Source organism: Salvelinus alpinus, chromosome 24 (genome assembly GCF_045679555.1).
Source record: "Salvelinus alpinus chromosome 24, SLU_Salpinus.1, whole genome shotgun sequence".
Taxonomy (NCBI): Eukaryota; Metazoa; Chordata; class Actinopteri; order Salmoniformes; family Salmonidae; genus Salvelinus; species Salvelinus alpinus.
Window position 1 is genome coordinate 46,829,663 of NC_092109.1, and position 15,747 is coordinate 46,845,409.

At 40.2% G+C, this 15,747-nt stretch overlaps 1 protein-coding gene across 1 annotated transcript in view; it reads left to right on the plus strand.

The window, feature by feature from the left end:
* The first annotated feature begins 530 nt into the window (after nucleotides 1-530).
* Nucleotides 531-15,747, plus strand: part of LOC139551663 (inositol polyphosphate 5-phosphatase K-like) — a 71,798-nt gene continuing 56,581 nt past the window's right edge. Inside the window, exons 1-2 of the mRNA XM_071362941.1 lie at nucleotides 531-754; nucleotides 14,219-14,303. Of these exons, the coding sequence (XP_071219042.1) occupies nucleotides 14,227-14,303 (77 nt within the window). The 5' untranslated portion in view covers nucleotides 531-754; nucleotides 14,219-14,226. The remainder of the gene's footprint in view (nucleotides 755-14,218; nucleotides 14,304-15,747) is intronic.

A 15,747-nucleotide genomic window follows, 5' to 3' on the forward strand; every position in this document is an offset into this window, starting at 1 on the left:
GGTCTTGGGTCCATGAAATGTTCACAACTGTGAAGAGTTTACACAAATATCTTCAAATAGGTGGTGCAAAAAACGCAGTGACATCGATCCACCACTGGTGTGTTAGATACCACTCAGACATTTGATTGACACCCCCTCATTATCATATTGGAGGAAAAAATTCAGTAATATTTACATTAATGAAGTGAATTAAAGTTTTTAAAAATTAGATAGGTAAATAATTAATTACATACATAGAGAAAAGAAAAGTCAGTATTTTTGTAGTTCCTTACTTATTTATTTAATTATGTGTGGATGTATTTATTTATTTATTATTATGGCAGGTTTGGTCCTCCATACAGGAGCAAAACATCCATTTAAAATGTCAGAAGCAAACATTTGACATTTCTTTCAGGAGCCAACTCAATTTTAACACAACTTGTTGTGTTATTTCTAAAACATCCCAAACAAGCAGAAAATAACCAATCAAAAATGACCCAGTAGCTGTAAACAATCTATTGGGTTGTGTAAATACCGTTTTGTTGTTGTGTAGACCCTCCCACAGTTCAGAACCTTACCGGATTATAACAGCCTGCCGATTAGGTCACGCAGATGGTATTAAAACACGTCAGCCAGAGGTTCAATAGTAGGTAACAGTAGTTCCTTCGGATCATTATTTTCACCCACGATACTATCTTTTAGGACGAGACTCTGCGTGCAGGGAGTCATCCGTTTTTACCGGACACTGCCGGACACACTCTACACACAGTCACAGGTAGGCTAAGCACGCACGACCGTGTGTGTTCATTTTGTTTTCATTTTTTTTGTTGCAACTCAACTTTATAGAATTGTTGATATTCGGATTTGGGAGAATGCAGAGAAGTTGATGCGCTCTATTCGACCTGCTACTCTGCTGTTAAAGTAACTATTTTCACAAGTCAGGGACCAGGAGAAACATATAGGAGAGACATGGTAGGGCCGTATGGGGTGTTATAGGGGTAGTATAGGGGTGTTATAGGGGTGTTATAGGGGTGTTATTATAGGGGTATTATCGGGGTGTTATAGGGGTAGTATAGGGGTGTTATAGGGGTGTAATAGGGGTGTTATAGGGGTAGTATAGGGGTGTTATAGGGGTAGTATAGGGGTGTTATAGGGGTGTTATAGGGGTAGTATAGGGGTGTTATAGGGGTGTTATAGGGGTGTTATAGGGGTATTATAGGAGTATTATAGGGGTGTTATTATAGGGGTGTTATAGGGGTATTATAGGAGTGTTATAGGGGTGTTATAGGGGTGTTATAGGGGTATTATAGGGGTGTAATAGGGGTATTATAGGGGTCTTATAGGAGTATTATAGGGGTGTTATATGGGTATTATAGGAGTATTATAGGGGTGTTATAGGGGTGTTATAGGGGTATTATAGGGGTCTTATAGGAGTATTATAGGGGTGTTATATGGGTATTATAGGAGTATTATAGGGGTAGTATAGGGGTGTTATATGGGTATTATAGGGGTGTTATAGGGGTATTATAGGGGTGTTATAGGAGTATTATAGGGGTGTTATGGGGGTGTCATAGGGTTATTATAGGGGTGTTATATGAGTATTATAGGGGTGTTATAGGAGTATTATAGGGGTGTTATATGAGTATTATAGGGGTGTTATGGGGGTGTCATATGGTTATTATAGGGGTGTTATATGAGTATTATAGGGGTGTTATGGGGTGTCATAGGGTTATTATAGGGGTGTTATATGAGTATTATAGGGGTGTTATGGGGGTGTTATATGGGTATTATAGGGGTGTTATAGGGGTATTATAGGGGTGTTATATGAGTATTATAGGGGTGTTATGGGGGTGTTATAGGAGTATTATAGGGGTGTTATATGAGTATTATAGGGGTGTTATGGGGGTGTCATATGGTTATTATAGGGGTGTTATATGAGTATTATAGGGGTGTTATGGGGTGTCATAGGGTTATTATAGGGGTGTTATATGAGTATTATAGGGGTGTTATAGGAGTATTATAGGGGTGTTATATGAGTGTTATATGAGTATTATAGGGGTGTTATAGGGGTGTTATAGGAGTGTTATATGAGTATTATAGGGGTGTTATAGGATTATTATACGGGTGTTATAGGAGTATTATAGGGGTGTTATAGGAGTATTATAGGGGTGTTATATGAGTATTATAGGGGTGTTATATGGGTGTTATATGAGTATTATAGGGGTGTTATATGAGTATTATAGGGGTGTTATATGAGTGTTATATGAGTATTATAGGGGTGTTATAGGGGTATTATAGGGGTGTTATAGGGGTATTATAGGAGTATTATAGGGGTGTTATAGGGGTGTTATGGGAGTGTTATATGAGTATTATAGGGGTGTTATATGAGTATTATAGGGGTATTATAGGGGTGTTATATGGGTGTTATAGGGGTATTATAGGGGTGTTATAGGGGTATTATAGGGGTGTTATATGAGTATTATAGGAGTATTATAGGGGTAGTATAGGGGTGTTATATGGGTAGTATAGGGGTGTTATATGGGTATTATAGGGGTGTTATAGGGGTATTATAGGGGTGTTATAGGGGTGTTATATGAGTATTATAGGGGTGTTATAGGGGTGTTATATGAGTATTATAGGGGTGTTATATGAGTATTATAGGGGTCTTATAGGAGTATTATAGGAGTGTTATAGGGGTATTATAGGAGTATTATAGGGGTAGTATAGGGGTGTTATATGGGTATTATAGGGGTGTTATAGGGGTATTATAGGGGTGTTATAGGAGTATTATAGGGGTGTTATGGGGGTGTCATAGGGTTATTATAGGGGTGTTATATGAGTATTATAGGGGTGTTATAGGAGTATTATAGGGGTGTTATATGAGTATTATAGGGGTGTTATGGGGGTGTCATATGGTTATTATAGGGGTGTTATATGAGTATTATAGGGGTGTTATGGGGTGTCATAGGGTTATTATAGGGGTGTTATATGAGTATTATAGGGGTGTTATGGGGGTGTTATAGGAGTATTATAGGGGTGTTATATGAGTATTATATGGGTGTTATGGGGGTGTCATAGGGTTATTATAGAAATATAGATAAAATTAACTAACCTTTGATGATCTTCATCAGATGACACTCATAGGACTTCATGTTACACAATACATTTATGTTTTGTTCGATAAAGTGAATATTTACGACCTCCAGGCCCCCGACCTCCAGGCCCCCGACCTCCAGGCCCCCGACCTCCAGGCCCCCGACCTCCAGGCCCCCGACCTCTAGGCCCCGACCTCCAGGCCCCCGAGCTCCAGGCCCCCGACCTCCAGGCCCCCGACCTCTAGGCCCCCGACCTCCAGGCCCCCGACCTCCAGGCCCCCGACCTCTAGGCCCCCAACCTCCAGGCCCCCAACCTCCAGGCCCCCGACCTCTAGGCCCCCGACCTCCAGGCCCCCGACCTCTAGGCCCCCGACCGGCAATTATTTCATAAGACTTCTATATGCCATTGAAACCAGTAGTCTATTATTTCATAAGACTTCTATATGCCATTGAAACCAGTAGTCTATTATTTCATAAGACTTCTATATGCCATTGAAACCAGTATATTATTTAATATAGACTTCTATATACCATTGAAACCAGTAATCTATTATTTCATAAGACTTCTATATGCCATTGAAACCAGTATATTATTTGATATAGACTTCTATATGCCATTGAAACCAGTATATTATTTAATATAGACTTCTATATACCATTTGAAACCAGTAGTCTATTATTTCATAAGACTTCTATATGCCATTGAAACCAGTATATTATTTAATATAGACTTCTATATACCATTGAAACCAGTAGTCTATTATTTCATAAGACTTCTATATGCCATTGAAACCAGTATATTATTTAATATTGTCACGTTCCTGACCTGTTTTCTGTTTATTTTGTATGTGTTAGTCGGTCAGGGCGTGAGTTTGGGTGGGCAGTCTATGTTATGTGTTTCTATGTTGGTTAATGGGTGACCTGATATGGTTCTCAATTAGAGGCAGGTGGTTTACGTTTCCTCTGATTGAGAGCCATATTAAGGTAGGTGGTTTCACATTGTTTGTTGTGGGTGGTTGTCTCCTGTGTCTGTGTATGTTGCGCCACACGGGACTGTTTCGGTTTGTTTGTTTGTTTGTTTGTTTGTTTGTTCGTTCGTTTGTGTAGTCATTTTTCCTGTTCGTGCGTTCTTCGTTGTATTGTAAGTTCTTACGTCCAGGTCTGTCTACATCGTTTTGTTATTTTGTTTATTATCAAGTATAGTTTGTTTTTCGTCTTGTGTGAATAAATATCATGTCATTTCACAACGCTGCGTTTTGGTCAAATCCCTGCTCCTCCTCTTCAGATGAAGAGGAGGAGGAAAATCGTTACAAATATAGACTTCTATATACCATTAAAACCAGTAGTCTATTGTTTAATATAGACTTCTATATACCATTGAAACCAGTAGTCTATTGTTTAATATAGACTTCTATATACCATTGAAACCAATAGTCTATTATTTAATATAGACTTCTATATACCATTAAAACCAGTAGTCTATTGTTTAATATAGACTTCTATATACCATTGAAACAGTAGTCTATTATTTAATATAAACTTCTATATACCATTGAAACAGTAGTCTATTATTTAATAAGACTTCTATATACCATTGAAACAGTAGTCTTTTATTTAACTTCTACTTGGTACTCATCCCGGATCCGGGAGCACCCTCATCAGTAAAAAAGCTGACTAGCATAGCCTAGCATAGCGCCACAAGTAAATACTAGCATCTAAATATCATGAAATCACAAGTCCAAGACACCAGATGAAAGATACACATCTTGTGAATCCAGCCATCATTTCCGATTTTTTAAATGTTTTACAGGGAAAACACAATATGTATTTCTATTAGCTAACCACAATAGCAAAAGACCCAACCGCATATTTTCACAATTTTTTTACTGCATAGGTAGCTATCACAAATTCGACCAAATAAAGATATAAATAGTCACTAACCAAGAAACACCTTCATCAGATGACAGTCTTATAACAGATTTATTGTATAGCATATGTTTTGTTCGAAGAATGTGCATATTTCAGGTATAAATCATAGTTTTACATTGCAGCCACCATCACAAGTCTCACCAAAGCAGCTAGAATAACTACAGAAACCAACGTGAAATACCTAAATACTCATCATAAAACATTTATGAAAAATACACGGTGTACAGCAAATGAAAGACAAACATCTTGTGAATCCAGCCAATATTTCAGATTTTTTAAGTGTTTTACAGCGAAAACACAATATAGCATTATATTAGCTTACTACAATAGCCTACCACACAACCGCATTCATTCAAGGCACGTTAGCGATAGCGAATAAACCAGCAAAAGATATACATTTTTTCACTAACCTTCTCAAACTTCATCAGATGACAGTCCTATAACATCATATTACACAATACATATATGGTTTGTTCGAAAATGTACATATTTAGCGGTACAATTCGTGGTTGAACAATGTGAATACTAGCCAAACTGCACAAAATAATCTGGATATATTTCTGACACTCACATCATCTAATCAAATAACTAATCATATACTTTACTAAAAAATACAGGTTGGACAGCAAATGAAAGATACACTAGTTCTTAATGCAACCGCTGTGTTAGAATTTTAAAAATAACCTTAGTACGACATACAGCTTACGTTATAGCGAGACAGTGCCCGAAATCTGGGCGGAATATAGTCTAAACATTTTCGACAGAAATACGAAATAATATCAGAAATGGTTCCTACTATTTGATGAGCTTCCATCAGAATCTTGTACAAGGTGTCCTTTTTCCAGAATAATCGTTGTTCGGTTGTAGAATGTCGTCTTCATCTGTCGATTTAGCTAACAAAGCTGGCCATGCGGCATGGAAGTGTCCAACTCACAATAACGCATAACAAAGGAAATACCGAAAATCGCAATATACTGATATAAACTGATATAACTCGGTTTAAAATAACTACCTTGTGATGTTTTTAACACATATATCAAATAAAATCAGAGCCGGATATATCTAACTTCTAAAACGAAAGCTTTTCAGAACGCAATGCAGAGGTCCCTCTCGCATCAAGCCAAACGGTGAAAAGACCAGACCCACCGTTCCAAGAGGTCTTGTTCGGCCTCAGATCTAGCTAGACACCCCATTCCAACTCTCACTGCCTACTGACATCTAGTGGAAGGCGTATGCAGTGCATGTAGACCCATAGATTACATGCAAATTAATAAACTGACCCTGGAACAGAGCCCTCGATTTCAGATTTCTCCCTTCCTGACAGGAAGTTTGCTGCAAAATGAGTTCTGTTTTACTCACAGATATAATTCAAACGGTCTTAGAAACTAGAGAGTGTTTTCTATCCAATAGTAATAATAATATGCATATTGTACGAGCAAGAATTGAGTACGAGGCAGTTTAATTTGGGAACGATTTTTTACAAAGTGGAAATAGCGCCCCCCCTATTGAGAAAAGGTTTTAATAAGACTTCTATATACCATTGAAACAGTAGTCTTTTATTTAATTAAGACTCCTTCTATATGCCATTGAAACAGTAGTCTATTATTTAATATATACTTCTATATACCATTGAAACAGTAGTCTATTATTTAATAAAGACTTCTTCTATATACCATTGAAACAGTAGTCTATTATTTAATATGAACTTCTATATACCATTGAAACAGTAGTCTATTATTTAATATAGACTTCTATATACCATTGAAACAGTAGTCTATTATTTAATAAAGACTTCTATATACCATTGAAACAGTAGTCTATTATTTAATATAAACTTCTATATACCATTGAAACAGTAGTCTATTATTTAATAAAGACTTCTATATACCATTGAAACAGTAGTCTATTATTTAATAAAGACTTCTATATACCATTGAAACAACCCATATTACCAACTCATATTAACAACCCATATTAACAACTCATATTAACAACTCATATTAACAACCCATATTAACAACTCATATTAACAACCCCTATTAACAACTCATAATAACTCATATAACCAACCCATATTAACAACCCATATTAACAACCCATATTAACAACTCATATTACCAACCAAAATTAACAACCCATATTAACAACCCCTATTAACAACTCATAATAACTCATATTACCAACCCATATTACCAACCCATATTAACAACCCATATTAACAACCTCTATTAACAACCCCTATTAACAACTCATAATAACTCATATTACCAACTCATATTAACAACCCATATTAACAACCCATATTACCAACCCATATTAACCCATCCTAGTTGTCCCACTTTCTACATTTCTAACGGATATTTTCATCTCTGTCACATGAAACTGCTTGCATGTGCAGTGCGCTTTTGACAACGATGTTTGTTCCACTAATTCCATCGTGGAACAAACTTCCACCCGTAGCTTACTGCCGTGTGTCCATTGCTGAGCTTATAATGTGAATAAATAATATTTTATCAATATTTTGAGATAAACATTCTGATCTGTTTCATCATCGTCATTGGTTTAGATTACATGTCTTTATGTAGTCTAGTTCTACTGGTTGTATGAATTTGGAATCCAAAGTCCCACAACTCTCCCAGAGTAAAAATAAATAAATAGGCTATTTATTTCTCGCACAGAACGACAAGCTGACCAATAGAATAGGTCAACTGTTCTACTATGGGGGATATTAGATTGACATGGTGATGTTGCTGTTCCCGTCTTGTTGGCTGAGGGAGAGAAAAGGTGACAGTTATTCTGACATACAGTAAGTGAGCGTTGGAATTCGGTAAGAAGGACGCATTTAACGGATTGTTGCATTTAACGGATATTGTGTGTGTAATATCTCTGGTGTGTAATATCTCTGGGGTGATAATATCTCTGGTGTGATAATATCTCTGGTGTGTAATATCTCTGGTGTGTAATATCTCTGGTGTGTAATATCTCTGGTGTGATAATATCTCTGGTGTGTAATATCTCTGGTGTGATAATATCTCTGGTGTGTAATATCTCTGGTGTGTAATATCTCTGGTGTGATAATATCTCTGGTGTGTAATATCTCTGGTGTGTAATATCTCTGGTGTGTAATATATCTGGTGTGATAATATCTCTGGTGTGAAATATCTCTGGTGTGATAATATCTCTGGTGTGTAATATCTCTGGTGTGTAATATCTCTGGTGTGTAATATCTCTGGGGTGATAATATCTCTGGTGTGTAATATCTCTGGTGAGATAATATCTCTGGTGTGTGCGTAATATCTCTGGTGTGTGTATAATATCTCTGGTCTGTGTATAATATCTCTGGTCTGTGTATAATATCTCTGGTCTGTGTATAATATCTCTGGTCTGTGTATAATATCTCTGGTGTGATAATATCTCTGGCTGTGTGTAATATCTCTGGTGTGTGTATAATATCTCTGGTGTGTGTAATATCTCTGGTCTGTGTATAATATCTCTGGTGTGTGTAATATCTATGGTGTGTGTAATATCTCTGATGTGTGTAATATCTCTGGTCTGTGTATAATATCTCTGGTCTGTGTATAATATCTCTGGTCTGTGTATAATATCTCTGGTGTGTGTAATATCTATGGTGTGTGTAATATCTCTGGTCTGTGTATAATATATCTGGTGTGTGTATAATATCTCTGGCTGTGTGTAATAGCTCTGGTGTGTGTATAATATCTCTGGTGTGTGTATAATATATCTGGCTGTGTGTAATATCTCTGGTCTGTGTATAATATCTCTGGTGTGTGTGTAATATCTCTGGTGTGTGTATAATATCTCTGGTGTGTGTATAATATATCTGGCTGTGTGTAATATCTCTGGTCTGTGTATAATATCTCTGGTGTGTGTAATATCTCTGGTGTGTGTAATATCTCTGGCTGTGTGTAATATCTCTGGTGTGTGTAATATCTCTGGTGTGTTTAATATCTCTGGCTGTGTGTAATATCTCTGGCTGTGTGTAATATCTCTGGTCTGTGTATAATATCTCTGGTGTGTATAATATCTCAGGCTGTGTGTGTAATATCTCTGGTGTGTGTAATATCTATGGTGTGTGTAATATCTCTGGTCTGTGTATAATATCTCTGGTGTGTGTATAATATCTCTGGCTGTGTGTAATAGCTCTGGTGTGTGTATAATATCTCTGGTGTGTGTATAATATATCTGGCTGTGTGTAATATCTCTGGTCTGTGTATAATATCTCTGGTGTGTGTGTAATATCTCTGGTGTGTGTATAATATATCTGGTGTCTGTATAATATATCTGGCTGTGTGTAATATCTCTGGTGTGTGTGTAATATCTCTGGTGGGTGTGTAATATCTCTGGCTGTGTGTAATATCTCTGGTGTGTGTGTAATATCTCTGGTGTGTGTAATATCTCTGGTGTGTGTGTAATATCTCTGGCTGTGTGTAATATCTCTGGCTGTGTGTAATATTTCTGGTGTGTGTAATATCTCTGGCTGTGTGTAATATCTCTGGTCTGTGTATAATATCTCTGGCTGTGTATAATATCTCAGGCTGTGTGTGTAATATCTCTGGTGTGGGGGCTCCGGGCAGCCGAGCGGAAATGGAGGAAAACTCCGGGCAGCCGAGCGGAAATGGAGGAAAACTCGCCTCCCTGCGGACCTGGCATCCTTTCACTCCCTCCTCTCTACATTTTCCTCTTCTGTCTCTGCTGCTAAAGCCACTTTCTACCACTCTAAATTCCAAGCATCTGCCTCTAACCCTAGGAAGCTCTTTGCCACCTTCTCCTCCCTCCTGAATCCTCCTCCCCCTCCCCCCCCCTCCTCCCTCTCTGCAGACGACTTCGTCAACCATTTTGAAAAGAAGGTCGACGACATCCGATCCTCGTTTGCTAAGTCAAACGACACCGCTGGTTCTGCTCACACTGCCCTACCCTGTGCGTTGACCTCTTTCTCCCCTCTCTCTCCAGATGAAATCTCGCGTCTTGTGACGGCCGGCCGCCCAACAACCTGCCCGCTTGACCCTATCCCCTCCTCTCTTCTCCAGACCATTTCCGGAGACCTTCTCCCTTACCTCACCTCGCTCATCAACTCATCCTTGACCGCTGGCTACGTCCCTTCCGTCTTCAAGAGAGCGAGAGTTGCACCCCTTCTGAAAAAACCTACACTCGATCCCTCCGATGTCAACAACTACAGACCAGTATCCCTTCTTTCTTTTCTCTCCAAAACTCTTGAACGTGCCGTCCTTGGCCAGCTCTCCTGCTATCTCTCTCAGAATGACCTTCTTGATCCAAATCAGTCAGGTTTCAAGACTAGTCACTCAACTGAGACTGCTCTTCTCTGTATCACGGAGGCGCTCCGCACTGCTAAAGCTAACTCTCTCTCCTCTGCTCTCATCCTTCTAGACCTATCGGCTGCCTTCGATACTGTGAACCATCAGATCCTCCTCTCCACCCTCTCCGAGTTGGGCATCTCCGGCGCGGCCCACGCTTGGATTGCGTCCTACCTGACAGGTCGCTCCTACCAGGTGGCGTGGCGAGAATCTGTCTCCTCACCACGCGCTCTCACCACTGGTGTCCCCCAGGGCTCTGTTCTAGGCCCTCTCCTATTCTCGCTATACACCAAGTCACTTGGCTCTGTCATAACCTCACATGGTCTCTCCTATCACTGCTATGCAGACGACACACAATTAATCTTCTCCTTTCCCCCTTCTGATGACCAGGTGGCGAATCGCATCTCTGCATGTCTGGCAGACATATCAGTGTGGATGACGGATCACCACCTCAAGCTGAACCTCGGCAAGACGGAGCTGCTCTTCCTCCCGGGGAAGGACTGCCCGTTCCATGATCTCGCCATCACGGTTGACAACTCCATTGTGTCCTCCTCCCAGAGCGCTAAGAACCTTGGCGTGATCCTGGACAACACCCTGTCGTTCTCAACTAACATCAAGGCGGTGGCCCGTTCCTGTAGGTTCATGCTCTACAACATCCGCAGAGTACGACCCTGCCTCACACAGGAAGCGGCGCAGGTCCTAATCCAGGCACTTGTCATCTCCCGTCTGGATTACTGCAACTCGCTGTTGGCTGGGCTCCCTGCCTGTGCCATCAAACCCCTACAACTCATCCAGAACGCCGCAGCCCGTCTGGTGTTCAACCTTCCCAAGTTCTCTCACGTCACCCCGCTCCTCCGCTCTCTCCACTGGCTTCCAGTTGAAGCTCGCATCCGCTACAAGACCATGGTGCTTGCCTACGGAGCTGTGAGGGGAACGGCACCTCAGTACCTTCAGGCTCTGATCAGGCCCTACACCCAAACAAGGGCTCTGCGTTCATCCACCTCTGGCCTGCTCGCCTCCCTACCACTGAGGAAGTACAGTTCCCGCTCAGCCCAGTCAAAACTGTTCGCTGCTCTGGCACCCCAATGGTGGAACAAACTCCCTCACGACGCCAGGACAGCGGAGTCAATCACCACCTTCCGGAGACACCTGAAACCCCACCTCTTCAAGGAATACCTAGGATAAAGCAATCCTTCTGCCCCCCCCCCTTAAAAGATTTAGATGCACTATTGTAAAGTGGCTGTTCCACTGGATGTCATTAGGTGAATGCACCAATTTGTAAGTCGCTCTGGATAAGAGCGTCTGCTAAATGACTTAAATGTAATGTAAATGTGTGTGTAATATCTATGGTGTGTGTAATATCTCTGGCTGTGTGTAATATCTCTGGCTGTGTGTAATATCTCTGGCTGTGTGTAATATCTCTGGTGTGTGTGTAATATCTCTGGTGTGTGTAATATCTCTGGTGTGTGTGTAATATCTCTGGTGTGTGTAATATCTCTGGTGTGTGTGTAATATCTCTGGCTGTGTGTAATATCTCTGGCTGTGTGTAATATCTCTGGCTGTGTGTAATATCTCTGGCTGTGTGTAATATCTCTGGTGTGTATAATATCTCTGGTTGTGTATAATATCTCTGCTGTGTGTAATATCTCTGGTGTGTGTAATATCTCTGGCTGTGTGTAATATCTCTGGCTGTGTGTAATATCTCTGGCTGTGTGTAATATCTCTGGTGTGTATAATATCGCTGGTTGTGTATAATATCTCTGCCGTGTGTAATATCTCTGGTGTGTGTAATATCTCTGGCTGTGTGTAATATCTCTGGTGTGTGTGTAATATCTCTGGTGTGTGTAATATCTCTGGTGTGTGTAATATCTCTGGCTGTGTGTAATATATCTGGTGTGTGTGTAATATCTCTGGTGTGTATAATATCTCTGGTGTGTGTGTAATATCTCTGGTGTGTGTAATATCTCTGGTGTGTGTAATATCTCTGGTGTGTGCGTAATATCTCTGGTGTGTGTATAATATCTCTGGTCTGTGTATAATATCTCTGGTCTGTGTATAATATCTCTGGTCTGTGTATAATATCTCTGGTGTGTGCGTAATATCTCTGGTGTGTGTATAATATCTCTGGTCTGTGTATAATATTTCTGGTCTGTGTATAATATCTCTGGTCTGTGTATAATATCTCTGGTCTGTGTATAATATCTCTGGTGTGATAATATCTCTGGCTGTGTGTAATATCTCTGGTGTGTGTATAATATCTCTGGTGTGTGTAATATCTATGGTGTGTGTAATATCTCTGATGTGTGTAATATCTCTGGTCTGTGTATAATATCTCTGGTCTGTGTATAATATCTCTGGTCTGTGTATAATATCTCTGGTGTGTGTAATATCTATGGTGTGTGTAATATCTCTGGTCTGTGTATAATATATCTGGTGTGTGTATAATATCTCTGGCTGTGTGTAATAGCTCTGGTGTGTGTATAATATCTCTGGTGTGTGTATAATATATCTGGCTGTGTGTAATATCTCTGGTCTGTGTATAATATCTCTGGTGTGTGTGTAATATCTCTGGTGTGTGTATAATATCTCTGGTGTGTGTATAATATATCTGGCTGTGTGTAATATCTCTGGTCTGTGTATAATATCTCTGGTGTGTGTAATATCTCTGGTGTGTGTAATATCTCTGGCTGTGTGTAATATCTCTGGTGTGTGTAATATCTCTGGTCTGTGTATAATATCTCTGGTGTGTGTGTAATATCTCTGGTGTGTGTATAATATATCTGGTGTGTGTATAATATATCTGGCTGTGTGTAATATCTCTGGTGTGTGTGTAATATCTCTGGTGGGTGTGTAATATCTCTGGCTGTGTGTAATATCTCTGGTGTGTGTGTAATATCTCTGGTGTGTGTAATATCTCTGGTGTGTGTGTAATATCTCTGGCTGTGTGTAATATCTCTGGCTGTGTGTAATATCTCTGGCTGTGTGTAATATCTCTGGTGTGTGTAATATCTCTGGTGTGTGTAACATCTCTGGCTGTGTGTAATATCTCTGGCTGTGTGTAATATCTCTGGTCTGTGTATAATATCTCTGGCTGTGTATAATATCTCAGGCTGTGTGTGTAATATCTCTGGTGTGTGTAATATCTATGGTGTGTGTAATATCTCTGGCTGTGTGTAATATCTCTGGCTGTGTGTAATATCTCTGGCTGTGTGTAATATCTCTGGTGTGTGTGTAATATCTCTGGTGTGTGTAATATCTCTGGTGTGTGTGTAATATCTCTGGTGTGTGTGTAATATCTCTGGTGTGTGTGTAATATCTCTGGCTGTGTGTAATATCTCTGGCTGTGTGTAATATCTCTGGCTGTGTGTAATATCTCTGGCTGTGTGTAATATCTCTGGTGTGTATAATATCGCTGGTTGTGTATAATATCTCTGCCGTGTGTAATATCTCTGGTGTGTGTAATATCTCTGGCTGTGTGTAATATCTCTGGTGTGTGTGTAATATCTCTGGTGTGTGTAATATCTCTGGTGTGTGTAATATCTCTGGCTGTGTGTAATATATCTGGTGTGTGTGTAATATTTCTGGTGTGTATAATATCTCTGGTGTGTGTGTAATATCTCTGGTGTGTGTAATATCTCTGGTGTGTGTAATATCTCTGGTGTGTGTAATATCTCTGGTGTGTGTAATATCTCTGGTGTGTGTAATATCTCTGGCTGTGTGTAATATATCTGGTGTGTGTGTAATATCTCTGGTGTGTATAATATCTCTGGTGTGTGTGTAATATCTCTGGTGTGTGTAATATCTCTGGTGTGTGTAATATCTCTGGTGTGTGTGTAATATCTCTGGCTTTGTGTAATATCTCTGGTGTGTGTGTGTTTACAGGTGAGAAAATGAATACGATAAAGTACAGAGCAGGAAGAGGAGGAGGAGAAGGAGAAGGAGAAGGAGGAGGAACTGCCAAACTCAGGTTATATACCTCTACTGTGATTATATACCTCTACTGTGATTATACACCTCTACTGTGATTATATACCTCTACTGTGATTATACACCTCTACTGTGATTATACACCTCTACTGTGAGTATATACCTCTACTGTGATTATATACCTCTACTGTGATTATACACATCTACTGTGATTATACATCAACTTGTTTAAATAATGGAACACAGTTGACCTGCATCCCAGTAATTACGTTCTTGTTTCCCGTCCGTTTTAAATACATACAGTGGGGAGAACAAGTATTTGATACACTGCTGATTTTGCAGGTTTTCCTACTTACAAAGCATGTAGAGGTCTGTAATTTTTTATCATAGGTACACTTCAACTGTGAGAGACGGAATCTAAAACAAAAATCCAGAAAATCACATTGTATGATTTTTAAGTAATTAATTTGCATTTTATTGCATGACATAAGTATTTGATCACCTACCAACCAGTAAGAATTCCGGCTCTCACAGACCTGTTAGTTTTTCTTTAAGAAGCCCTCCTGTTCTCCACTCATTACCTGTATTAACTGCACCTGTTTGAACTCGTTACCTGTATAAAAGACACCTGTCCACACACTCAATCAAACAGACTCCAACCTCTCCACAATGGCCAAGACCAGAGAGCTGTGTAAGGACATCAGGGGTAAAATTGTAGACCTGCACAAGGCTGGGATGGGCTACAGGACAATAGGCAAGCAGCTTGGTGAGAAGGCAACAACTGTTGGCGCAATTATTAGAAAATGGAAGAAGTTGAAGATGACAGTCAATCACCCTCGGTCTGGGGCTCCATGCAAGATCTCACCTTGTGGGGCATCAATGATCATGAGGAAGGTGAGGGATCAGCCCAGAACTACACGGCAGGACCTGGTCAATGACCTGAAGAGAGCTGGGACCACAGTCTCAAAGAAAACCATTAGTAACACACTACGCCGTCATGGATTAAAATCCTGCAGCGCATGCAAGGTCCCCCTGCTCAAGCCAGCGCATGTCCAGGCCCGTCTGAAGTTTGCCAATGACCATCTGGATGATCCAGAGGAGGAATGGGAGAAGATCATGTGGTCTGATGAGACAAAAATAGAGCTTTTTGGTCTAAACTCCACTCGCCCTGTTTGGAGGAAGAAGAAGGATGAGTACAACCCCAAGAACACCATCCCAACCGTGAAGCATGGAGGTGGAAACATCATTCTCTGGGGATGCTTTTCTGCAAAGGGGACAGGACGACTGCACCGTATTGAGGGGAGGATGGATGGGGCCATGTATCGCGAGATCTTGGCCAACAACCTCCTTCCCTCAGTAAGAGGATTGAAGATGGGTCGTGACTGGGTCTTCCAGCATGACAACGACCCGAAACATACAGCCAGGGCAACTAAGGAGTGGCTCCGTAAGAAGCATCTCAAGGTCCTGGAGTGGCCTAGCTAGTC